Consider the following 27,143-nt stretch of genomic DNA (forward strand, 5'->3'; position numbering starts at 1 on the left):
GGCGACTCAACATGGAGGCACCCTCTTCTTTCCCCTCAAGCCTCAGCGGCAGCCACCTCTATTGGTGGTGCTGCCAAGGCTGCCAGCCTTCTGATTGGGCTGGCAGCTGTAAGAGGTGAGCTTCCATCCTCAATTGGATGGTAGTCCTATCAGTGACCTCTTAATTGGCCACCGCCAGTAAATTACCAGCTCAGGCGCCGCCATCTGTCTGCATGGGTTCAGCACCCACTTTTGGTCCTGGCGGTGGGACAGTCTGGGATTTGGTAAAATTCAGCCCACAGTGCGAGAGAGATGGATTAACATCAATAGATATACAATCAGTAACACAGGGCACTGGGGCAAGGGGGTACTGTATGACAGTGCGAGGGAGCTAGATTAGCACTAGCAAATATATGATAAGTAGTCAGTAACACAGGGTCCTGAGGGTGGGGTTGTGGGGGTGGAGGGGGGAGCAATGCTGATTTACTGAGTGAGAAAGGAGGGAGTTAAGGATAGATCCTCAGGGGACAGGAAAAGAAGCCTTTGCAGGTGATGCTGTGGCTATGACTAAATAGAACCAGGTGAGAACAGTTCCACCCAGCTATACGACAGTGGAGAGGCGTTGAAGGATGATGATGTCAGAAGCTGCAGACAGGTTGACAAAGGTGAGGAGGGATAGTTTACCTTTGTCACGGTCACAGAGGTTGTCATTTGTGACTTTGATTCGAGCCTTTTTGGTCCTGTGACAGGGGCAGAAACCTGATTGTAGGGGTTCACACATGGGTTCTGGAAAGATGGGCATAGATTTGGATGGCAACAACACATTCAAGGACTTTAGAGAGGAAAGGGAGGTTGGAGATGGGGCAGTAGTTTGCAAGGACAGAAGGGTCAAGGGTTGTTTTTTTTTAGGAGGGAGTGATGACAGCAGATTTGAAGGTGAAAAGGACAGTACTTGAAGAGGGAGAACCATTTACAATGTCAGCTAACATGGGAGCCAGGAAGGGACATTTGGGGATCAGCAGTTTAGTGGAAATCGGGTCGAGGGAGCAGAAGGTGGGTCACATGGACAACAAGAGCTTGGAGAGGTCCCTGAGCTCCTCACACTTGTTGTTGGAGATGGGGTTGGAGGAAGTGTCATAACCAGGTGAAGAGAGGGTCTCAGGCTCCCCTTTCACCCCTTCTCTTGTTTGACCGAACACAGTTTGTCGGTTTTTTTTACACATTGGTTGAACTTACCATCTCAGTGCGTGTCTGCTCTTGTTCCTCTAAAGTGATTGCAGAACAACCAATCAAACAGGTTTTCTTGAGTAGAAACAAGAAAGATGTCAGTTTATTACACTTAACACTCTAACCCGATTTAAAATACTAAAAATACGCGTCTCATTCATGCGAGTCACACACCCGCAAATAGATTACAGAGGGAAACAGATTTGGTGGTTGGATGAAAGTCTGGAATAAATGGAATTTAAATACAGTATGTAAGTCCAATAGGCCTCAGCTGAAGTTGTCGTCTGGAAGTCCTCGGTGGGCCACGTGCACAGTGGTTGGCTTGCTTTGCTCAGGGGTCCTGAAGGCAGAATAGGTGGTGGCTTCTCTTCCCCCTGGTTGCTGGCTGTAGCAGTCTGTAGGCTTGGGGTGAGGATCCCAGTCACAGCCAGATCTTCTCCTGATATTTTCTGGGGAGAGAGAAAGAGAGGGCCTGTTTCATTGCTGGCTTTTCAGTTACTGCCTGCCTGCTATCTGTGTGACAAAGCTCATAGTTTCTTCAGAGCTGTGCAGAGAATCACATGGCTCTATTAAACCCCGTTGTTTTTAATGAGTTTCTTTTTGGAATCTTCCCTGAGATTCAAGGCGCCACATGTCTCAAGATGGAGGGGGTTGGCTCTTTCAAAGTCAGTGGGTGTAGATGGCCTTGACGACTGTGTTGATAAAGCTATTCTAGGTAATTCAATCACTGACAGCAACCCATTGTTCCGGCTAAGCTTGGTTAGATGTTTTGTCTCCAGTTTAATCTCCTGGTGTTCCAAATGTAAATTGCAGTGGCCTTCCTGGCTGCCAGTTTTTTAAAAAAGTTAACTTGTAGGATTTTTCCATAAAAAGTCTAATGTAAGGTTCCAACCAATGAAATTAATATTTCCCATTTGACCTATAGGGTTTTCATGATAGAAGCAACAAGGGACGATATAAATGCAAGTTGTTGTTACTTTTATACAGGTGTTAGTCTGTCTGTTGTAATTTGATTAACACTTGTGGGAATGTAGAAGCAAGTTAAATATTCGGGAGTGAACTTCACCAGTCAGAACATCCAACTCCCATGCCGAGTGAAAGATAGTTCAATACTCCCTGGATCTGTCTGTGTTTGTGCCCAGTTCCTGAGACGAGCCTTTACCTTCTGTATGCTTGAAGGTTGAAAAGGGAAAATGAGAAAAGAAAGAGATTGATCTTGCCCCGTGACATGATTTCTTCAGGGCTGCCCTTTGCCCATGTTCAAATTGGTATTCTGCTGGAGCCTGCTGATGGGAAATGACTGGAGTGTCTGGGATAAGGAAGCCACTCCAAGCATAGCATCCCCCCTGTAGAATGGGAACAATTGTGATGTTGCTGGACTGTCTTATTGGCAGCAGTTCCCACACAGCCTGAAATCCTCTATTTCTTGAGCATCAAACTGAGCCTCTTATATTGAAGGGGCACGTCTTCACCGCAGAGGGTACAAGCCAATTATCCCTGCAGATTGGCAGGATGATAATTACAGTCTTCCAACTACACGGCTCACACTGCATTCGGATGTAGTTCGATGTCTAATTTCCTACCATATTTTAATGTGCGTTTTAATAGGGTCAGGGATTGAGATGGGTGATGTAACATTCCCTGTCTTTAAAACTTACAGTAGTCATCACTTTAATTGCGTGTTTTATTTTATTTCACATTTTGTTAAAATTTTATGCAAATCTCCTGTCCTATACACTCTTCCTGCTCCTGACATCCTGACTGTATTGGTATAACATTTAATCGTACCATCACCCTGTCTGAAAGAATGAAAGACTTGTATTTATGCAGCACATTTCATGACCTCAGGACGTCCCAAAGTGCTTTACAGCCAATTAAATATTGTCACTGCTGTAATGTAGGAAATATGGCAGCCAATTTGCACACAGTAGGGTCCTGTAAACAATAATGTGATAATGACCAGGTAATCTGTTTTAGTGATGTTGGTTGAGGGATAAATATGAGCCAGGTCACATAATCTTTTGCATACAACTGAGAGAGCACACAGGGCCTCAGTTTAATGTTTTATCCAAAAGACAATATCTCAGACAATGTAGCATTCCCTCAGTACTGCTGTGAACTGTCAGCCTAGATCTTCTGCTTAAGCTTCTGGAATGGACTTGAATCCATGATCTTCGAACCCAGTGCTGCCACTGAGCTACAGCTGATTCTTCCCTCAGTTTTTCCTTGTTCATTTTCCAACATTTTAAAAAGCCCACTACTTCCTGATTTGTTCACAGAATTTTTATTCACCCTTTATAACCTGGGTGATGTGCTGTACTGTGGGCTGCGGACGCACTACTTGGTGAAATTGCGGTCATCTCATTGAATCATGCAGCACAAAAGGAGACAACTCGGCCCATGAAGCAGATGTTGACTCATTGAAAGAGCTATACAGTTAGTCCCACTCCCCGATGCAGTTTCAGTGGATTAATTCCCATCATAGCTACTACAGTGACTCCACCATCAACGTCAAAGGTTAGAGAGGGAACCCCAGAGCTTAGGGCCCAGCCGGCTGAAGGCCTGGCCACCAATGGTGAAGCAAAGAAAACTGGGGATGCACAAGAGACCAAAGTTGGAAGAGTGCAGAGATCTCGGAGGGCTGTGGGGCTGGAAGAGGTTACAAAAATAGGGAGGGGCGAGGCCACGGAGGGATTTGAAAACAAGGATGAGTATTTTTAAATTGAGGCGTTGCTAAACTGGGAACCAATATTGATCAGCCAAGTACAGGAGTGACAGGTGAGCAGGACTTGGTACGAGTTAGGATACAGGCATCAATGGAGTAACCAGGAGTGCCTATGACAAAGCTGCACAATCCCAGTCCTGTAATGGATGGAAGGCTGTAGGCTGAGAGTGCCGAACTTCACGATATGCACATCAGGATTAGTACAGTGGACAGTCTGCCCCAAAGGTCACAGCTCTTTCACAAACTGTATGCAAGCTAGGAACAGAAGAACAGGAGGAGGCCATTCAGCCCCTTGAGCCTGTTCCACCATTCACTCAGCTGATAGTTGGGTCTGAATCTTAACTCTATCTACCCACCTTGGTTCCATATCCCTTAAAACCCTTGCCTAACAAATTGCACTCATCTCAGTTTTGAAATTTTCAATTGACCCCCACCTCCCCCCATCCCCCTACCCTGCCTCAACAACTGCTTGGAGCGAGTTCCAGATTTCCACAACCCTTTGTGTGAAGAAGTGCTTCCTGAAATCAGCCCTGAACAGCCTAACTCTAATTTTAAGATGATATCCCCTTGGTCTGGAATCTTCCACCAGAGGAAATAGTTTCTCTCTATCTACCCAGCCAACTCCTTTACTGATCTTAAACACCTCGAACAGATCAGCCCTTAATCTTCAATAATACGGGATACAAGCTTAGTCCATGCAACCTGTCCTCTTAATTTAACCATTTTAGTCCTGGCATCAGACTTAAGAATCTGCACTGCATCCCCTCCAAGGCCAGTATATCCTTCCTGAGGTGTCATTTCGCATGGTGGGGAGGTGTCACGCCAGCATGCTTTGTTGAATGATCATCTTCTTTAACCCACTGACTGGAGATCTGAATTTATTCTTTTTAAAGAAATTTTTAAAAGGAACAGATAAAAGATGAGTATGCGAGCAGCTTAAGATGGCCACCTAATTTGCAACACTGTATCCTACATTGCAAGGCCTGGGATGTGGAGACATGGCTGCTCATCCCAGCAAGAACCAAGACCCAGGAAGTTTAAGGGAACTGCCTGTTCTTTTTAGCAAGAAAAAATACACTGCGATCCACTATGTTTGAATCACTGGGTGATTGTCATGTGACAAGCCCCCCCCCTGCCCCCCCCCCCCCCCCCCCCGCCAGCCCCCACCTCACCCCTGTGGTTTTTAAGCTGGTGTTTCTCTGCAGCAGCAAGGGAGAAACATCTGGACTCTGACATGTACAGTACCAAGTGGGGGTCCCTCTCTCTCTCCATTCCAGCTTGCACCCTTCATACCCTGCCTGTTGACTTACCAACTCTGCATACTTCAGCTACAATCAGAAACCCCTTTGGACAAAATCATCTGCATTGCTGTCTCCAAGAGACCCACCAAACCAGTCACCTACCTCTTCAAACCAAAAGCTTCAGGACCACTGAATTCAGCTAGAAGCCAGCTGAATCACCAAACTCCCCAGACTGTATACCCCTTTTTCTATGGACTCTAACTTTACCAATCTACCGTTCCCCACTCTGTAACCTATTAGTGTGTGTGTGAACCTTTAGTGGGTGAGTGCATGTGAAAGTTGGCGCGTAGTTTATTATTTTACTTAGTTTGTTTTAAGTACAATAAAGTTTTGTTAAACTTTCTTTGTTAAACTGTCCAGTTTGTTCTTGTTAGGATCATAGCAAGTAAGTAATCAAACACCGACTGAATTGGCCAGTACGTCCACTTTAAAAAAGAATTAAACCTGTTGTGGTCAAACAAGCAGAGGAAAAAGACTGACTGTAGCAGGCTGGTAAAAGGAGTAGTTGGACTGATTAGGGGCCATAAAGGGAATTTACACATGTAGGCAGAGGGCATAGCTGAGGTATTAAATGAATACTTTGCACCTGTCTTTACCAAGGAAGAAGATGCAACCCAGGCAATGGTGAAAGAGCCTTTCACCTTTCAATAGTGAAACAGCCTTGGTTCAAACATGGACAAAAGAGCTGAACTCAAGAGGTGAGGTGAGAGTGACTGCCCTTGACATCAAGGCAGCATTTGACCGAGTATGGCATCAAGGAGCCCTAGCAAAACTGAGGTCAATGGGAATCAGGGGGTAAACCCTTCGCTGGCTGGAGTCATACCTAGCGCAAAGGAAGATGGTTGTGGTTGTTGGAGGTCAATCATCTGAGCACCAGGACAACACTGCAGGAGTTCCTCAGGGTAGTGTCCTAGGCCCAACCATCTTCAGCTGCTTCATCAATGACCTACCTTCAATCATAAGGTCAGAAGTGGGGATGTTCGCTGATGATTGCACAATGTTCAGCACCATTCGTGACTCCTCAGATACTGAAGCAGTCAGTGTAGAAATGCAGCAAGACCTGGATAATATCCAGACATGGGCTGATAAGTGGCAAGTAACATTCGCGCCACACAAGTGCCAGGCAATGACCATCTCCAACAAGAGAGAATCTAACCATCTCCCCTTGACATTCAACGGCATTACCATCGCTGAATCCCCCACAATCAACATCCTAGGGGCTACCATTGACCAGAAACTGAACTGGAGTAGCCATATAAATACCGTGGCTACAAGAGCAGGTCAGAGACTAGGAATCCTGAGGCGAGTAACTCACCTCCTGACTCCCCAAAGCCTGTCCACCATCTACAAGGCACAAGTCAGGAGTGTGATGGAATACTGTCCACTTGCCTGGATGGGTGAAGCTCCAACAACACTCAAGAAGCTCAACACCATCGAGGACAAAGCAGCCCGCTTGATTGGCACCCCATCTACAAACATTCACTCCCTCCACCACCGACGCACAGTGGCAGCAGTGTGTACCATCTACAAGATGCACTGCAGCAATGCACCAAGGCTCCTTAGACAGCACCTTCCAAACCCGCGACCTCTACCAACTAGAAGGACAAGGGCAGCAACTGCATGGGAACACCACCACCTGCAAGTTCCCCTCCAAGTCACATACCATCCTGACTTGGAACTATATCGCCATTCCTTCACTGTCACTGGGTCAAAATCCTGGAACTCCCTTCCTAACAGCACTGTGGGTATACCTACTCCAAATGGACTGCAGCGGTTCAAGAAGGCAGCTCACCACCACCTTCTCAAGGGCAATTAGGGATGGGCAATGAATGAATAAGAAAAAATTCAGACACTAGAAGGGTTTAAAATTGATAAGGAGGACATATTAGATAGGGTGTCTGCACTTAAAGTGGATAAAGCACCAGGACTGGATGAGATGCATCCAAGGATACAGAGGGAAGTGAGGGTGGAAATTGCAGAGGCACTGGCCATAATTTTTCAGTCTTCCTTGGACTCAGTGGTAATGCCAAAGGACTGGAGAATTGCAAACATTATGCCCCTTGTTCAAAAAAGGGTGTAAAGATAAGTCCAGCAACTACAGGACAGTCAGTTTAACTTTGGTGGTAGGGAAACCTCTAGAAAGAATAATTTGAGTCAAAATTCATAGTCACATGGACAAATGTGGGTTAATTGAAGAAAGCCAGCATGGATTTCTTAAGGGAAAATCATGTTTAACTAACTTGCTAGAGTTTTTGAGGAGGTAACAGAGAGGATTGATGAGGGCAATGTAGTTGATGTGGCGTACATGGACTTTCAAAAGGCGTTTGATACAATGCCACATAACAGACTTGTGAGCAAAGTTATAGCTCATGGAATAAATGGGACAGTAGCAACATGGATACGTAATTGGCTGAGTGACAGGAAACAAAGAGTAGTGGTTAATGGATGTTTTTCAGGCTGGAGGAAGGTTCATAGTGGAGTTCCCCAAGGGTCAGTGTTGGGACCCTTGCTTTTCCTGATATATATTAATGACCTAGACATTGGGGCACAGGGCACAATTTCAAAGTTTGCAGGTGATACGAAACTTGGAAGCATTGTGAACTGTGAGGTGGATAGTGTAGAACTGCAAAAGGACATAGACAGGTTGGTGGAATGGGTGGACAAGTGGCAGATGAAGTTCAATGCAGAGAAATGTGAAGTGATTCATTTTGGTAGGAAGAACATGGAGAGACAATATAAAATAAAGGGTACAATTCTAAAGGGGGTGCAGGAGCTGAGGGACCTGGATGTATATGTGCATAAGTCATTGACGGTGGCAGGACAGGTTGACAGAGCAGTTAATAAAGCATACAGTATCCTAAGCTTTATTAAGGGGCATAGAGTACAAGAGCAAGGAAGTTATGTTGAACTTATATAAGACACTAGTTTGGCCTCAGTTGGAGTATTGCGTCCAGTTCTGGGCACCGCACTTTAGGAAAGATGTGAGGGCATTGGAGAGAATCCAGAAAAGATTCATGAGAATGGTTCCAGGGATGAGGAACTTCAGTTATGAAGATAGATTGGAGGAGAGGACAGTTTTCCTTGGAGAAGGCTGAGAGGTGAGTTGAAGGAGGTATTCAAAATCATGAGGGGTCTGGACAGAGTAGGTAGGGAGAAACTGTTCCCACTCGTGAAAGGATTGAGAATGAGAGGACACAGATTTAAAGTAATGGATAAGAGAAGCAAAAGCGACATGAGGAAAAACTTATTCAGGCAGTGAGTGGTTAAGGGCTGGAATGCGCTGCCTGAGAGTGTGGTGGAGGCAGGTTCAATCAAAGCATTCAAAAGGGAATTAGACTGTTATATGAAAAGGAAGAATGTGCAGGGTTAGGAGGAGAAGGCGGGGGAATGGAACTAAGTGAATTGCTCATTCGGAGAGCCGGTGTGGACACAAATGGCCGAATAGCCTCCCTCTGCACTGTGACAATTCTGTGATTCTGTGTAGTGCCCAGAGCTGAATGCATAACATCCACCCCTTTGTATTCCTGCCTTCTTGAGATGAAGTCTAACGTTTCATTGGCTTTTTAAATTGAGGCCAGCCTTTCAGTCCAGTTTGCAGCAGTGCTGATTTGGATCCTGTGCTTTACAAAGTGACAGTATTCAGCATTAATTTGACCTCTGCCACAACAAACAGGGTGCCAGAATGGAATTCCATAACAGCTCCTAGCTTAATTGTGTTTCCTCTTACTTTCGATCACTCTCTTTCCCTTCTCTCTCTTTGTCCGTCCCTCATTTATTTTCTCTTGCCCTCCCTCTTTCTCCTGCCTCTTAGCATTCCTCACTTATTTCCACTCTCTCCTGTGCTTTTCCATTTCTCTTCTCCCCAACTCTCCTTCCCTCTCCCCTTATCCCTGTCTCACTTTCTTTCTGTCTCTCTTTCTCACACCCTTCTCCCTCTCTCTATTTGCCCCTTTCTCTTTGCCTCCCCATTTAGATAAATTATTGATGTATTTTAATTGATCGGATATTCATCTTAAATATGCCCCTTCAATTTGGCTTCCACTTCACTTTAAATGCCATGGAAACTTGTGCTCATATTTTTACTCACTTAAGGGAACATAAGCAGGAGAGTCAGTAACCAGAAGACGCAGATTCAAGATAATTGACAAATAAATCCAGGGGGGAAATTGAGAGAATTTTTTTTATGCAGCGACTTGTTATGATCTGGAATGCAATGCCAGAAAGGGTGGTTGAAGTAGATTCAATAGTACGGTTCAAAAGGGAATTGGATAACATGTGAAGAGGAGAAATCTTGGGGGCTATGAGGAAAGAATATGGGAATGGGACTAATTGAATAGCTCTTTCAAAGAGCTGCCATAAGCCCAATGGGACAAATGGCCTCCTCTGTGCTGTAAGATACTATAATGAAAGGGTTGCCATATTTACTCCATTCAGGCTGATGATGGCCATCAAAGTAGTTTTTGTGGCAGCTGGAGTACCTCATTCTAATGAGAGTCAGTGAAGCCTCTTGTTGTCAGGGTTCTTTGGCACTCACCCAAGTTCCTGTATGTGACAATGTCATTAATCTGCCTTTAGCCCACTCTAATTCCCTCACTACCAAGGAGCCTCCCTGAATATATAATGCTGTGGTACATCTGCACCATTTAATGTAACCTGTAATGGATCAAGAAAGCCTGTAGACTTTTCTCAATTTGCTTCTTTTTCCCTATAAAAAGCATGATTGCAGGGTGGGGATGGCATGATGTGTGAAAAGGCCAGCCTGTCACTTCTGCACATCGCTGTTCAATCTAATTCCCGGTGGACATGAGCACAAAGACCATTGGGATTGGGATTGGGATTGATGCAGCTGTATCACCTTGAGAGCCCGAGAATTAACAGCGAGGGCTGTTGCTCAGGGTGAGAGCTTCAAGCTGAGGTACAGTGTAAAGAATAGGACTCGTGCACTCCAGCCCATCAACAGCAACTTACTTTGGGTACTATCAGTAACGTCGGAAATGTCCCAAGGTGCTTCACAGAGTAAGACATCAAGCCATCGAAAGAAAAGAATTCAAAGGATCTATACAGATCCTTTCACAACCTCAGGATGTCCCAAAGCACTTTGCAGTCAATGAAGTACTTTTGAAATGTAGGAAAAGTGGCGGCCAATTTGCACACAGTAAGACTCACCAAAAAAAGGAACAAGATAAATGACCAGATCATCTGGTTTTTTTTAGTGATGTTGGTTGGGAAGTAAATATTGGGCAGGACACTGGGGAGAATTCTTCTGCTCTTCTACGAATAGTGGGATCCTTCACATTCATCCGAGAGGGCAGATGAGGTCTTGGTTTAATGTCTCATTCAAAAGCCAGCACCTCCAAAAGTGCGGCACAGAATTTGGGAAAGGAGAGTCAAGTTCACTGAATCTGTAATAATCAAATTTTGTGAAACATAGAAAACGTTTAAAAGATTTCTGCTGCAGATATCAACTAAATACCCTGATGTTGGTCCTTTGAAGGCCCAGCCACTTTGTCCAGTGACTAACTGAGCCTTACAGACCAGCAAACTGGCGGATTTGATTCCTGATCTGTGTTGAGCTAACTGATGTCATCCAGGGTAGGAGTAGGGTGTTACAATTAGTCACAGTATGGCAAACATTAGCCAGGGTTCCCTGATCAGTATCTAACAATATTTGGTGGAGGTGCATGTGTGTGGACCTAAGACTCAGCTGTGAGGCCCCAGTGGTTGAATAGCCTCTTGACCGTCATTAAGAAGGACTACTTTGAGAAGGCACTGGAGGTGGCAGGCACCCATAGAACCTACTCCCAGCAAGGAAATAACATATTCAGTGAGTAGCAAGAGGAGGTGAGACAACTGGCACAATAATTGCTCATTTATTACAGCAGGAAGAGAAATGTCTGCATTAATGAGAAAAGCATTGTATTAGTGAGTGACACAAGTAATGTGGCACTGATTGTAAATGTGGTTGGGAACCAACTCATACCATGCCTTGCCATAAACTATTATGATTGACTAATGAGATATATGAATGAGACACTGCCCCAATGTCTGAGAGGTTGAATGCAACAGATGATGCAATGCTGGATCAAACAGACCGGGGAGGTCCCAGGGTCAATACTTGGGGTGTCCCTTGAGACTGCTACTTTCAGCTGTCCTTGAATAGAAAGAGGCAAATCAGTGAGTGGTCTAACTCCAGCTCATTATTAAGTGGCTCTTGCTGGAAGCAGTGTGCACTTGTGTGAGAGGATGTATGTGTGCACAAGTGTGTGCGCATATATGTGCACGTGTGAGTGCGCCCATATATGTTTGTGAGTGCATGCATGTGGCCCACATGTGTACGTGTGTGTGCATACATGTGCGCGTGTGTGTTTGTGTGTTTGTGTGTGTGTGTGTGTATATGTGTGACTGCACCTGTGCGTGTGCATATGTCTGTAGATGTTGGAAACTTACAGCATTTGGTTTGACTGCAGTGTCCCCTTCACTGATTGCACTCCTGCCTGAAGAATGGTCAGAAGTCAAGAGAATGGAGGCTTGTTGGTGGAGCCACATCACAACTACAGAGAAGGATTGCAGGGAGATGTCTGCGAAAAAAAAAAATCTGAGTGAGGAATTGGTCCACAGTTGTATATTAGTTGAAAGTGAGATTTGGTGAATCTCAAATTCAAAATATGTAAAATGAGTATTGACAGCCATCACCTCCAGAGCAACTTAGACGTAACTAAAATATCATGTTGTTCATTTCATTAACTTGGTGAGTGCATTGAATTTCATAGTTCCATTTTGCAGAGTCATTGCATTTTTTCTTTCTTTGATGTTCATTTTCGTTCATTGCATCCATTGTATCATTCATGTAGCCACTCATGTAATCATCATTCCATTCTTCCCACCAGAGCCAAACAGGACACAGCCCTCCTCCTGCCTACACTCCCATGTCAGGAGTAAGTATTGAACATCCTGTACCAGATAAACTCAAGTCAATAAGAGGTATCTGAAGAAACCATTCAGAATCAGTAAGAGTTACTCTTTCTTTATTATTTGTAGGAACTAATGGATGAATCCATTGCACTGGGAACTGTTCCACAGTGACACACAGGTGGGTTGTCCCTCACCTTGAGATCCCCCTCTTGCCTGCTGACCTGCCACATAACTTGCTGAGTGGAGACAAAGCAAATCACAATGAGGCAAGAATGATCAAATTGGCAGGTCATCCTTTGTCAACTCACGGATCTCCGAACAGCTATTGTAGAATTTTGCTAGAAGTTTCTGAAGAAGGAGGTCTGGCCTCCTGCTCCAAGCCTGAAATAGTACAGGGCACAGGGGCAGGGCTGGAGTGAAGGTGTGGAACGAGGAGGAAGGGAAGTTATAGAACAAGGAATTCGAGGCAAAGGAGATTGGAGATGGGACAGTAATTTGGAAGGAGAAAGAGCTCAAAGTTGTGTTTTTTGAGGAGGGGTTTGATGACAGCATTTATGAAGGGATGAAGGACAGCACCTAAGGACTACTAACAATACCAGCTACAATGGGGCTCAGGAAGGGAAGTTGGGTGGTCAGTAGTTTGGTAAGAATAGGGTTAAAGAAGCAGGAGGTGGGTCTTGCGAGGAGCGTGGAGAGGGGATGAGGTGAGATAGGAGAAAAACTGGAGAAAAATGCGAGTTCTGGGCTACAGCAGTGGGGTTCCTTATGGGAAGTTTGATCCGATGAGCTGGCAGACACAGCCGAATTTAGGGTCTCGATATTAGTATCAAAGTAGCCCATGAACTCCTTGCACTTGTTGGAGGTGAGGCAGGGGATAGGGATTTATGAAAACCGTTTGTTGTAAAGAAAAGCCGGGGGACATGGGTTAATCAAAGACAGTCAGCACAGATTTGTTAAGGGAAGATCATGTCTGACTAATATGGTTGAGTTTTTTGAGGTGGTAACAAGGAGGGTCGATGAGGATAGTGCATTTGATGTAATCTACATGGATTTTAGCGAGGCTTTTGATAAGGTCTCACATAGCAGACTTGTCACGAAAATAAAAGTCCATGCAATCCAAGGCAAAGTGACAAGTTGGATCCAAAATTGGCTCAGAGGCAGGAAGCAAAGTGTAATGGTCAATGGATGTTTTGTGATGGAAGGCTGTTCCCGAGTGATTCTGCAGAGCTCAGTAATAATTCCCTTGACTTTTGTGGTATATATCAATGAATTGGACTTGAAAGTAGGGGGTATGATTAAGAAGTTTGCAGACAATACAAAAAATTGGCGGTGTGGTTAACAATAAAAAGAAAGCTGTAGACTGCAGCAACATATCAATGGACTAGTCGGGGTAGACTGAACAGTGGCAAATGGAGTTCAATCCAGAGAGCAAAATACTGTGGATGCTGGAACTGTGAAATGAGAACAGAAAGAGCCGGAAATACTCCATAGGTCTGGCAGCATCTGTGGAAAGAGAATAAGAGTTAATGTTTCAGGTCTGCAACCCTTCATCAGAACTGGCAAAAGTTAGAAATGTACCAGTCTTTGACCAAGTGAGAGGGGGTTGGGGAAAGTAGAACAAATGACTAAGACTAGCACATGGTTAATAAATAAATACAATTTTAAAAAACATATATATACATAAATAAATCAATAAAAATAAACAAAAAATAATGGGGCTCATGGTCTGAAATTATTGAACTCAATATTGAGTCCAAAATCATGTAAAGGGCCCATATATATAGTATACTGTATTGGCTGCGCACAATGCAGTCTCCAAATGCAGATTGGGTGACCGCTTTGCAGAACATCTCCGCTCGGTCCGCAAGCATGATCCCGAGCTTCCGGTTGCTTGCCATTTTAATTCTCCACCCTCCTCTCATGCCCACATTTCTGTCCTCGGCCTGCTGCAGTGTTCCAGTGAACGTCAACGCAAGCTCGAGGGACAGCACCTCATTTTCCAACTGTGCAATAATTCAATAATTTCAGACCATGAGCCCCATTATTTTTTGTTTGTTTATTATTTTTATTGTTATTGATTTATTTATTTTTATATATTTTTAAATTTAATTACTTTTATTTAACCATGAGTTAGTCTTAAACTTATTTTTCATGTTTTTGCTTTCATACAGAGCTGTTCATTATTCTGCCATCAGCGCTCTTTCTGGACTCATGCTTTGTCTTTTGCTACAACTATTTAACACTCCATTTGCATTCTGTTGCATGACATCCGCCATTTAACCTCTCCTCCCTCCATCCTATCACAGTCCTTCCTTCTTGTTCTACTTCCCTCAACCCCCTCTCACTTGGTCAAAGGCTGTTACATTTCTAACTTTTGCCAGTTCTGATGAAGGGTCACTGACCTGAAACGTTAACTCCGTTTCTCTTGCCACAGATGCTGCCAGACCTGCTGAGTATTTCCGGCACTTTCCATTCTCATTTCAATCCAGAGAACTGTGAGGTAATGCATTTGGGGAAAGCTGAAAAGACAAGGGAATACACAATCAATGGTAGGATATTGAGAAATGCAGGGGAACAGAAGTGCCTTGGAGTGCTTGTCCACAGATCTACAGTCACAGAAGGTGACTGGACAGGTAGATCAGGTGGTCAAGAAGGCATGCGGGATACTTGCCTTTATTAGTCATAGCATAGAATATAAGAGCTGGGCGGTTATGCTGAACCTGTATAAAACACTAGTTAGGCCACAGCTGGAATACTGCCTGTAGTTCTGGTCACTGCACTATAGGGAAGATGTGATTGCACTAGAAAGGGTACAAAGGGGATTTATGGGGATGGTGCCTGGACTGGAGAATTTTAGATATGAGGAAAGATTGGATAGGCTAGGGTTGTTTTCTTTGGAACAGAGGAGGCTGAGGGGAGACCTAATTCAAGTATATAAAATGATGAGGGGTCTAGATAGAGTGGATAGGAAGGCCCTGTTCCCCTTGGTTAAGATGTCCTTAACTAGGGAGCATAGATATAGGATAAGAGGAAGGAGATTTTGTGGTGAAATGTTTTCACCCAGAGGGTGGTAGGGATCTGGAGCTGCCTGAAAGAGTAACAGAGGCAGAAACCCTCATAACATTTAAAAAGTACATGGATATGCACTTGAAGTGCTGTAGCCTACAAGGCTATTGACCAAGAGGTGGAAAGTGGGATGAGGCTGTATGGCTACTTGTCGACCAACTCACACACACACAATGGGCCAAATGGCTTCCTTCCGTGTTGCAAATGTCTATGATTCCATGGGTTATCTTTACATTCCAGGATAATTCTGCAATAGTGAATAGTTTTGGCAGAGGAGAGAAAGTCGTGGTCCAACCAGATCTGACAATGAATGGCTCACCCAATGAATGCCAATAATGTTCAAACCCACATCCCTTAGATGAAGGTATTAGAAGAAAAGTCTGATAATTTACAGATGATATTGGAAGGAAAGTCTGATAATACAATAAAGGAAAGATCGGCAAATGTGATTTGTTTTTCTCTTGTGCTATGCTGGCCTAACAGTTCTTCAATAAAATGTTTGAACCAACAATATATAGTTTGACAGGAGAGTTTAAGTAGACAGCCAGAACTAGCAAATGAATGGACTGGCAGTTTCACTTCAGGCAATTACTTCTGCCCAGCACAATATCACATTGTAATGAATGTTGAAGCATGTTTTATGGTGCAGTAGAACTGATTAAAGCAGGAGACCTCCTGTAAAACTCACTGGAACATTCACCAATTGAAATTTTTTATACAACTACAGAGTTCATTCACACTGGATGAGCTTTTAGCACACTGTCTGCTGCTAGTAGTGCCAGTTGTCAATGATCTTTAAATACATTAAATACTCTTGTATAGCCCTTGTTGTAGCCCACATACTACATAATTTGCATCAACACAAAGTTATTTTCACTTCACTTTGGCAGAAAATGCGTGGTATACCTCTGGTAGTAAGCCAACTCAATTCAGTATTGTGGGAGAATACATCCCGGTGTTAGGCTGACACACTGTTGCTCAAATGCGAATTGCACAAAGTTAACTTTAGGGAGCTCCCAAACAGTGCAGCTGATGACCTGGGAACTTTTAAAACTTTGTTTTATCCATCTTTAATGTTAACAGCGATCTCTCAGGTTAGTGAAACAGTAGGGCAGTGGGGTAATGGGACAGTGTCTCCATGCACGACAGTCGCCATGGGAGAGTGATATCACCGGATAGTGGTGTGATGGGACAGTAGCGTGATAGGACAGCAAAGTGATTGGACAATGGAATGATTGGGCAATGGAGTGATGGGATTGTGGGGAGACAGGGCACTGAGGCCATGGGAGGGTAGAGTGAAAGAACAATTGGAGACAACACATTGAGCTGATGGGGCAGTGAGATAATGGAACAGTACAGTGAGGGGTCGCTGAGCTGTGTGTGGACCAATGGAACTTTGGGACTATGAGACAGTGGAGTGACTGGACAGGTAGATCCTGGAACAGTGAGGTGACTGGAAAATGGGATGACTGGACAATGGAGTGACTGGAGCATGGGATGACTGGACAATGAGGTGACTGAACTGTGGAGTATTTGGACAATGGGGTGACTGGACTGTGGAGTATTTGGATAATAGGATGACTGGACTGTGGAGTATTTGGACAATGGGGTGACTGGACTGTGGAGTATTTGGATAAAAGGATGACTGGACTGTGGAGTATTTGGACAATGGGGTGACTGGACTGAGCTGTAATTGGATAATGGGGTAACAGGACAATGAAGCAATTGGACAGTGGGGTAACTAGAGTGTGGAATAAATGAACAATAGGATGACTGGACAGTGAAGTCATTGGACAATGGGGTGACCGAACTTTGGAGTAATTGGAGAATAAGTTGACAGGACAGTGGAGTAACAGGAGAGAGAAACAGAGTTAACGTTTCAGGTCTAACTTTGTTTCCTTCTCCACAGATGCTGCTAGACCTGCTGAGTATTTCCAGCATTTCTGTTTTTATTTTAGATTTTCAGCATCTGCAGTATTTTGCTTTTATTTTACTGGAGTAACAGGATTCAGTCACTCTTACAAAGTGATTACTATCTAAAGTGTGCCTCAGTCACTGGACAAATTACATTTTTCGTTTAATTTTTAAAATATTCTTGAACATTACTGGTGTAGGTCAACAAAACAGATCACTGAGGAACTTCAGTGTACTTGCTATTTTGTTTCATTTCTGAATCTAAGAGACCTTTTAACCATCTCACTGTGAGTGAAAGGGACAGTTTACGTTAGTTTGTATCAGGTAATTATTACAATTGGGTTCAGTTCAGAGAGGAGCTGTTTTGATTTTTGTCTTGCAAGTGCTAACTAATGTTAAGATCAGTGTTCACCTTGACAATTTTTTAAGTTGATCACTTTTACCTTTGGTGATGATATTCAAAGAACCCTCTGTTTAAATTAACAGTGTCCCCATGTTGCGTTTGTCCACTGCTCCAATTCAGCCTGTGTCCGTCATTCCAAAGATGTGCCCACAGAATCACCAAAGGTAAAAAAGAACTTTCAATGAAGTCAAACATTTTGAAATATTTAGAGATCAGAAATATTGAACGATTGATTGTTTCTCATGCTTGGAACCTTCAGAGGACATTTATGACTTTCCAGGCACTCTGGCAGTCTGTGCTCATTTTGATATTCTGCGATTATTATCAAGATTCTGGCAGGTGACTTTCAACGACAGACCACACCAGAGGGACAGTGATATAAGAAGTAAACATGGCAGTGTACAGGACTGGAATAGGACACTTCAGTCCACCCAGTTGGCTCCAAAGTTCAAAAGTAGAAAACTAGCTCTCTATCATTCCATTGATGTTCTCACCAAACACCTGTCCAAATCGTTTCGACAATTCCTGGAGGGGCATAAAACAGGTGATAGCAAATCGGCCGTTTGTGTAAACAAAAAATGAGTATAACGGGCAGCCAATCCACAATGACCCATTCCAAATATTCTCCACCCTCTGTGTTCTGTGTGACCTGTTCATTCACCTTCCATCTGCTGAGCTCCGTCCCAAACTGTCTCATTGTTCTTGGGACCATAGTATACATTTTCTCAGGGTTCATAGGCTTAAGGATCTTGAATGTCTTAATAAGAGCTCCTCTCAGTGTTCCCATGTCTTTCGTATCAACAAACTCAACTTCTGTAATCTCCCCTTGTAGTGCAGGTATCCGATGACAGGTACCAGACAGTAAATAACAGGCATCTGATGGCATCAACAAGTAACAACAATTTGCATTTATATAGTGCCTTTAATGTAAAACATCCCAAGACATTTCACCGAGCTGCGTAGGAGATTAGGACAGGTGATCAAAAGCTTGGCCAAATAGTTAGGTTTAAAGAGCATCTTAAAGGAGGAGAGAGAAATAGAGAGGCTGACGGGCTTTAGGGGGGGAATTGTGGAGTTTGGGGCCATGGTAGCTGAAGGCACTGCCTCAATGGTGGGGTGAAGGAAAACGAGGATGCCCCAGAGGCTAGAATTGGAGGAATGTAGCTTTCTCAGAGGCTTATGGGGCTGGAAGAAGTTACAGAGATAGGGAGGGGAGAGGTCATGGAGAGTTTTGAACACAAGGATGAGAATTTAAAAGTTGAGGTATTGTCAGACCAGGAGTCACTGCAGTAAATGCAATCAAATTGGGTGCAATGTAATGCTTAGTGTCTTCAGCTTATATCATTCATGCTGCAAAAGAATTCAATGGAGAACCAGCAGAAGTGTGAGATAAGAAACTGTGCTACTATCTGTCAGAGTCAGCCCTATTGTCTCTGAAAACCTCCCTGAAAATTTAGAGACTGAGTGCTTTAAATGTAAGGTCATTTCAGGGTTTCAGAAAATGATTAGAGTGAAGAAAAAAGCTGCAGAGATGAGATTCCTCATGCCATTAGAGTGTTGCTGTTTAAAACCAATGAGGCCAGTTAATTCAAGCGCGATGGGTTCTCAAGTTGTGCCAGGGGTCAGTGGGCATAGATAGCACGCCAGTTGTATTGGAAACAGTCCAGGGAACTTGTCGTTGTTGGTGAAGAGTGGAGGAAATCTGGTCTTGCAGAATGAAAGCAGAATTAAACTCCTGAAAAATAAACGGCAAAGGCAGCGGGAGAAATGCCTCCCCTCCACTGTACCTCGCCTGCTGCTCCACACCCCCCTGCAACCACCCTGATCCACCCACCGCACCCCCCCCCCCCCCACCCCATCCCCACACATTTCGAGTTTTGGATTACACAAATAGATCAATTGCATTGCCAAAGAACTGACTTTTCCTAGCCTGTGTTGGCTTGGATTATGACAAGGCAGGTGCAAAATTGGTGCTTGGCCATTGTCATGACCTGCGAAGCTAGTGTGCTTGGCATGGAGAAAAGTGGTCAGTTGCTAAACGTGACATTTCATGGCAAAATGTTGCCACCTCACATTCTATTTTGGGGACCCATTTGCGCCTTCTGTGCCCTGAAACTAGCTGGAATAATAATGATACAGGGATGTGACACAAAGCGACAAAGTAGAAATGCTGGGGCCATTTGGTGAGCGAAGGAGAGAATACAGGTTAATAACGAGCAGGCTTGTAGTTTTTGCTTACTGTGTATTTGTAGCACTTCAGTGAGAAAGCACAGAGCAGATGTCAGGATTGTTTTTTATCCTCACTAGATGGACCTCCAAATTAAAATGTCTAGATGTGTCTATTAATGATCCTTACAAAAGCCTCGTTGAATGACAGCTTTTCAGAGCCGGATGCCAAACAACTGTCCAACCAGTTGGTTCAGGGAGAGAGTATGACATCGATAAAAGTAGAACTATTCTCCCGGCAGTGACACCAGTCCATGGAAGACAGCTAATGGAAGTGCATCTGAAATCTCAATGAAGTATGGATATGGTTACTGATGTGTTAAATTAATGAATTAATGACCTACCTGCTCCCGTCGGCCAGCCCGCTGCCAAATATCGTGGCGGCTCCACGGAGTAAATCTTGCGCGTGTGCCCCATCATCTGCAGCGAGCTGGTAAAATGCACCCCACGTGTAGAATTATGCCAGTTCCTGTACCCTGCATGCGATATTGTTACACATAGTACAGTCTAAACAGATTAACAAGTGCCTGATATACAAAGAGAATTTAAAAGCACTATATTCCTGCATTACAACAGTAACAACACTTCAGAAGTACTGCATTGGCTGTAAAGTGCTTTGGAATGTCCTGAGGTTCTGAAAGATGCTACATAAATGCAAGTCTTTTCTTCTTTTTAAAGCACTTACCAATCACACTCCCTTCCACTCGACCGAATCACTTCCCATTCTCTGCTAGCTTTCGCCCCTCTGCCCTTTTCCTGAAGGCAATAGCTCCTGCCTGAGGTTCCCTGGGTACATGGCCCAAGTGGCAACCTGCCTGTGGAAGTCTGGCGAATGAGTGTCAGCATGTTGTTGCCCTGCGAGGGGAGGTGGAGTCAACAGCCACGTCTGAATCAGTGCTCACCCGATGTCCACTCATTCACACCACATGACAGCACTTGCCGGAGGACAATCAGGGGAGGGAACCCTGACTCACCACCCCCCACCCCCCCAAATTCCTAACCCACGAGTTTCAAGGGGCCATCTGTTTGAATACACACTGCTGTCACGGAAGTTCACCCACCAGCCACTTATATGGTCGTCCAGGGCAAGCTGCCCATGTCAGCCATGGCTCAGTGGTTGCTCTCTCACATCTGTGTCAGAAGGTGAAAATGTCAGAGGCCCACTCCATCGACTTATCACAAAACCTAGATGGCTCTCCAGGGCAACACTGAGGGAGTGCTGCTCTGTCAGAGGTACAGTCTTTCAGATAAGCCATTAAAACAAGGTCCCAACTGCCTTCTCAGGTGGATGTAAAAGTTTTCAAGGCACTATTTCAAAGAAGAGCAGGGGAGCTAGCCTGGCTGATATTTATCCCTTGACCGACATCTCGAAAACAGATTTTCTGCTCATATTTATCTCATTGTTGTGTGTGGGAGCTTGTTGTGCACAAATTGGCTGCCATGTTTCCTGCATTACAACCGTGACTGCTCTTCAAAAAAGTACTTAATTGGCTATAAAGTGGACAAGGTGATCCCAGATTAGGGGGATCACAGACAAGGTGATGTCAGACTAGGGGGATCACAGACAAGGTGATGTCAGACGAAGGGTATCACAGACAAGGTGATGTCAGAGTAGGGAGATCACAGACAAGGTGATGTCAGACGAAGGGTATCACAGACAAGGTGATGTCAGACTAAGGGGATCACAGACAAGGTGATGTCATACTAGGGGGATCACAGACAAGGTGATGTCAGAGTAGGGAGATCACAGACAAGGTGATGTCAGACTAAGGGGATCACAGACAAGGTGATCTCAGAGTAGGGGATAACAGACAAGGTGATGTCAGACTAAGGGGATCACAGACAAGGTGATGTCATACTAGGGGGATCACAGACAAGGTGATGTCAGAGTAGGGAGATCACAGACAAGGTGATGTCAGAGTAGGGAGATCACAGACAAGGTGATGTCAGAGTAGGGGGCTCACAGACAAGGTGATGTCAGAGTAGGGGGCTCACAGACAAGGTGATCTCAGAGTAAGGGAGATCACAGACAAGGTGATGTCAGAGTAGGGGGCTCACAGACAAGGTGATCTCAGAGTAAGGGAGATCACAGACAAGGTGATGTCAGAGTAGGGGGCTCACAGACAAGGTGATGTCAGAGTAGGGGGCTCACAGACAAGGTGATCTCAGAGTAAGGGAGATCACAGACAAGGTGATGTCAGAGTAGGGGGCTCACAGACAAGGTGATGTCAGAGTAGGGGGCTCACAGACAAGGTGATCTCAGAGTAAGGGAGATCACAGACAAGGTGATGTCAGAGTAGGGGGCTCACAGAAAATGTGATCTCAGAGTAGGGGATAGACAAGGTGATCTCAGAGTAGGGAGATCACAGACAAGGTGATGTCAGAGTAGGGAGTTCCCAGACTAGGGAGATCACAGACTAAGGAGATAGGCAAGGTGATCCCAGACTAGGGGTTAACAGACAAGGTGATCCCAGACTAGGGAGGTCACAGACACGGTGATGTCAGACTAGGGGATCACAGACACGGTGATCTCAGAGTAGGGAGATCACAGACATGGTGATCTCATATTGGAGGGGATCGCAGACTGTGGGGATCGCAGAATTCCGGGATCGTAGACATTAGGGGATCGCAGACAGTGGGATAGGAACATAGGGACAGGATTTGGATATTCAGCCCTTGAGCCTTTTCTTCAATTCAGTGAGATCATGTGACCTAATTCCATATATAATCATAGAATAGAATCATAGAATGGTTACAGCAAGGAAGGAGGCCATTCGGCCCCTTGAGTCCATGCCGGCTCTTTGCAAGAGCAATTTAGCTAGTCCCACTCCCCCGACCTTTCCCTGTACCCCTGCAAACGTTTTCCCTCCAAGTGCTTCTCCAATTCCCTTTCGAAAGCCACAATTGAATCCACCACCACTCTTTCAGGCCAGTCATTCCAGATTGTAACGACTCGCTGTGTAAAAGTGTTTTTTCCTCATGTCGCCTTTGATTCTTTTGCCAATCACTTTAAATTGATGTTCTCTGGTTCTCAACCCTTCCACCCCTCTCTATCTGCTCTGTCTAGCCTTCTCATGATTTTGAACACACCTATCAATATCTAAGGAGAACAACCCCACCAACTCCAATCTATTTGCATATCTGAAGTTCCCCTCATGCCTGGAACCAATCTCATGAATCTTTTTGCACCCTCTCTGAACTTCACATCCTCCCCAATGTGCAGTGCCCAGAATTTGACACAGTAGTCGAGCTGTGGCCGAACCAGTGTTTCATAAATGTTCAGAATCACTTCCTTTCTTTTGTACTCTATGCCTCCATGTATAAACCCCAGGATCCTATTTGCCTTTTTTAACCACTTCCTCAAGCTGCCCTGCCACCTTCAGTGATTTATGCACAATTACCCCCAGGTCCCTCTGCTCCTGCACCCACTTTAGAATTGTACCCTTTAGTTTATATTGCCATTGCTCATTCTTCCTACCAAAATGTATCACTTTGCATTTCTCTCCGTTAAGTTTCATCCCCATATGTCAGCCCATTCTTGCAACCTGTCTATGTCCTCCTGAAGTCTATCACCATCCTCCACACAGTTCACTATATTTCCAAGTTTTGTGCCATCTGCAGATTTTTAAATTGTTCCCTGTACACCAAAATGTAAGTCATAAGTATATATCAAGAAAAGCAATGATCTTTGTACCTACCTTTCACCCATATACCTCAATACCTTTTGTTAACAAAAATCCTTCAATCTCACATTTAAATTTAACTAATTGCTCAAACATCAATTGCCATTTGCAGAAGAAAGTTGCAAAAGTCTACCACCCTTTGTGTGAAGGGGTGTTTCATAATTTCACTCCTGAAAGGTCTAGCTCCAACTTTTCGACTATGTTCCTAGTCCTAGATTCCCCAGCCAACGGAAACAGTTTCTCTTTATCTACCCTATCTGTTTCCCTTAACATCTTGAAAACTTCGATCAAATCACCTTCTAAATATCCAGGGAATACAAATCTAGTTTTGTAATCTCTCCTCATAATTTATCCCTTGAAGTCCCGGTGTCATTCTGGTAACCTTAAGTTGCAATCCCTCCAAGGCCACTATATCCTTCCTATGGTGTGATGCCCAGAATTGCTCACAAAACTCCAGGTGTGGTCTTACCAGGGCTTTGTATCACTGACACATGATTTCTACCCCTTTGTATTTTAGTCCTCCAGAAACAAAGGCCAGCATTCCATTAGCCTTCTTGATTATTTTCTGCACCTGATCATGTCATTTTAATTATCTATGTACCTGGACCTCCTAGTCTCTTTGGACCTCTGCTGTTTCTAGCTTTTCACCTTTTAGAAAGTAGCCTATTGTATCCTTTTTAGGTCCAAAGTGGCTGACCTCACATTTGCCTACATTGAAATGCATTTGACACAGTTTTTCCCATTCACTTCATCTATCAATATCTCTTTGTAATTTTATGCTTCCATCTGCATTGCTAACTATGCTGCCTATGTTTGTGTGATCTGCAAATTTGGATATTGGCTCTCTATCCCATCATCCAAGTTATTAATAAATACAATGAATAGTTGAGGCCGCTACACAGATCCTCTCAGGACATCCTGCCTATTAGATTACCTGCCATTATGCCGACTCACAGTTTTCTGCTACTCAGCTAATTTCCTAACCAGGTCAATATTTGGCTTCAATTCCATCAGCTTCAACTTCAGCGAACAGTCTCTTATGAGGGACTTTATCAAATGCCTTCTGAAGGTCCATATAAATAACAACCGTAAACATTCCCCTGTCCAGTACATTAGTCACCTCTTCAAAAAATGCGGTCTGGCTCATCAGGCATGACTTACCATTTCCAAATCCATGCTGGCTTACTCTGATCAACTGAAAATTTTCAAGATGGTCAGTCACCCCTATCCTCAATTATAAACTCTAGTAATTTCCTAACAACAGATTTTAGGTTAACTGGTCTATAATTCCCTGGTGTCCCTCTCATCTTTCTTAAATAGCAGCGTGACATGCACAATTTTCCAATTTAAAGGAACAGTTCCAAAATCAAGAGAATTTTAGAAGATTATAGTCAGGGCATCTGCAATGTTCTCACCGACTTCCTTTAAAACCCTGGTCTGGAAACCATCTGGTCCTGGGGATTTGTTTCTCTTTAGTGCCATTATTTTCTTCATTACTGTTATCTTGCTTAGGGTAATTTTGTTGAGTCCATGTCCCTGCTTTAATAGTTCGCTTGGGGTTTCCAGCATGCTGACTTCTTCCTCTACAGTAAGTACTGATGCAAAGTAATTATTCAACACATATGCCATTTCCTTATTTTTATTGACAACATCACCTTTATCAGTTTCAAGGGGCCCACATTGCTCCTGACCACCCTCTTTTCCTGCGTAATTGCAAAAACAATTTTGTATTGATTTTGATAGCTCTTGCATGTTTCTTTCCATATGTCCTTTGTGTAGCTCTTACTATCTGTTTTGTCACACTGTGCTGTTCTTTGTATTGTTTCCATTTGCGATGATCTGTGTTATTTTTTGTATTTTTATGCTTTCTCTTTTAGTTTTATGTTGTACCTACCATGGCTGTCTTTTTTTGAACGTCTCCCACTGATCTTCTGTCATTTTACCCATTAACAGATTATCCCAGTTTATTGTGGACAGTCTCTGTCTCATTGTATTGAAGTCAGCGTTACTAAGTCTAGAATATTAGTAGCTGTTTCGCATTTATCCCTTTCAAACACTACGTTGAGCTCAATCATATTATGATCGCTCTTCGATAAATGTTCATGCACTGTTAGGCTGTTAAATAAACCTAGCCCATTACTCATTACTAAATCTAATATGGCATTCCCCTTGTTGGTTCTAGGACATATTGTTGCAGAAAACTATCCTGGACACATTCAAAAAAATCACTACCTTTCTGACATGTCCGAGTCCGCTTATCCCATTCTATATGAAAGTTAAAATTCCCCATGAAAACCGCTCTGCCTTTGCTACATGCTTGTCTAATCTCTTCAATAATACAATCTTCACAGCTGCTACTAGAAGGCCTATGCACAACTCTGGTCTTAAATCCTTTTCTATTTCTTAATTCTACCTATAAAGTCTCCACTGCCTGCTTATCTCTCATATCCTCGCATCACTGAAGTCATTTCATCCTTAATCACTAAGGCTACTCCTCCCCCTCTACCATTTTTGCTACCTTTCCTGTTGACCTTATAACCTGGTATATTTAGTTCCCAGTCCTGACCATCTTGCAGCCATGTCTCAGTAATGGTTACCATGTCATACCCTCCAAGTTGAATTTGCACTTGCAATTCAATCAAATTGTTCCTGATACTCAGTATTTTTATATAAAGAACATTTATTTGGGCCACACATTCTAAACTGTCCTTCATATCTCACGTTTTACTTACTTTTTTTATTTCTCTCTCCTGGTTTAATTACATCAAATAATTTTCCCTTTACCTGCACTGACTAAAGCACAATTTCTGACTGTTACTGTACTCCGTTCCCTTTCATTTGTTTTTGAACTATTATTTATACTATCGTTTCCGCCTGAGCCCTCCTCCATTTACTAATTTAAAGTCCTGATAACTGCCCTATTTATCCTTTCCACTAAGACCCTGGTCCCAGCCCTGTTCGGGTGGAGCACGTCACAGCAGTACAGTTCCATCCTGTCCCAATACAGATGCCAGTGTCCCATGAAATGGAGCCCCTCTTTCCCAAACCATTCCTTCAGCCATGTGCTCATTTCCCTAATTTGCTTATCTCTACATCAATTTGCACATGGCTAGGGTAATAATCCAAGGATTACAACCGTTTAGCTCCTTCCTGGTACTCTCCAAACAGGACCGCTTGCCTACTCTTCCCTCTGTCGGTGGTCCCAACATGGATCATAATGACTGATCCTTCCCCTCCCTCTCCAATATCCTTCCAAGCCAGTTCGAGATGTCTCTCAACCTGGCACCAGGAAAGCAACATAACATGTGGGATTCAGGATCATGCTTACAAAGAAAGCTATCTGTCCCTCTAATTCACTTTGGTCATAAAAATAGAAAAGCAGAATATTTTTTAAAAGGTGTTGCTATGATCAGGTGAGAAAGAGGTCTAGGGTTCCTTTTCAACCTTCACCTGGTCTTACTGTAACAGGGTTTAATTTTAAACACACCATGTTTTTAGCTCCCCCTTGCTGAATCCTTGTTCATTGCTTTCCAACTATAAGGCAAAGAAACCAACACAAACAGGATTTCTTGGGTTTAAAGAAGAAAAGATGAAATTTATTAAACTTAAACTCTAACGTGGTTAACGCCTAATTCAGATATACGATGTGCCCACACTAGCATGCATACGCGATACACACATGCAAATAGAGACAGAAAAGAGCAGAA

At 43.8% G+C, this 27,143-nt stretch overlaps 1 protein-coding gene across 3 annotated transcripts in view; it reads left to right on the top strand.

Moving 5' to 3' along the window:
- Positions 1–27,143, top strand: part of LOC137372320 (receptor tyrosine-protein kinase erbB-4-like) — a 1,059,900-nt gene that overhangs the window by 1,002,939 nt on the left and 29,818 nt on the right. The window contains exons 26-27 of one of the 3 annotated variants that reach the window (XM_068036154.1): positions 12,120–12,167; positions 17,611–17,691. The exons of 1 other annotated variant lie outside the window; for it this stretch is intronic. In XM_068036154.1, the coding sequence (XP_067892255.1) occupies positions 12,120–12,167; positions 17,611–17,691 (129 nt within the window). The remainder of the gene's footprint in view (positions 1–12,119; positions 12,168–17,610; positions 17,692–27,143) is intronic. One more of the 3 variants, XM_068036155.1, reaches the window with a different exon arrangement.

Source organism: Heterodontus francisci, chromosome 7 (genome assembly GCF_036365525.1).
Source record: "Heterodontus francisci isolate sHetFra1 chromosome 7, sHetFra1.hap1, whole genome shotgun sequence".
In the NCBI taxonomy this organism is placed as follows: Eukaryota; Metazoa; Chordata; class Chondrichthyes; order Heterodontiformes; family Heterodontidae; genus Heterodontus; species Heterodontus francisci.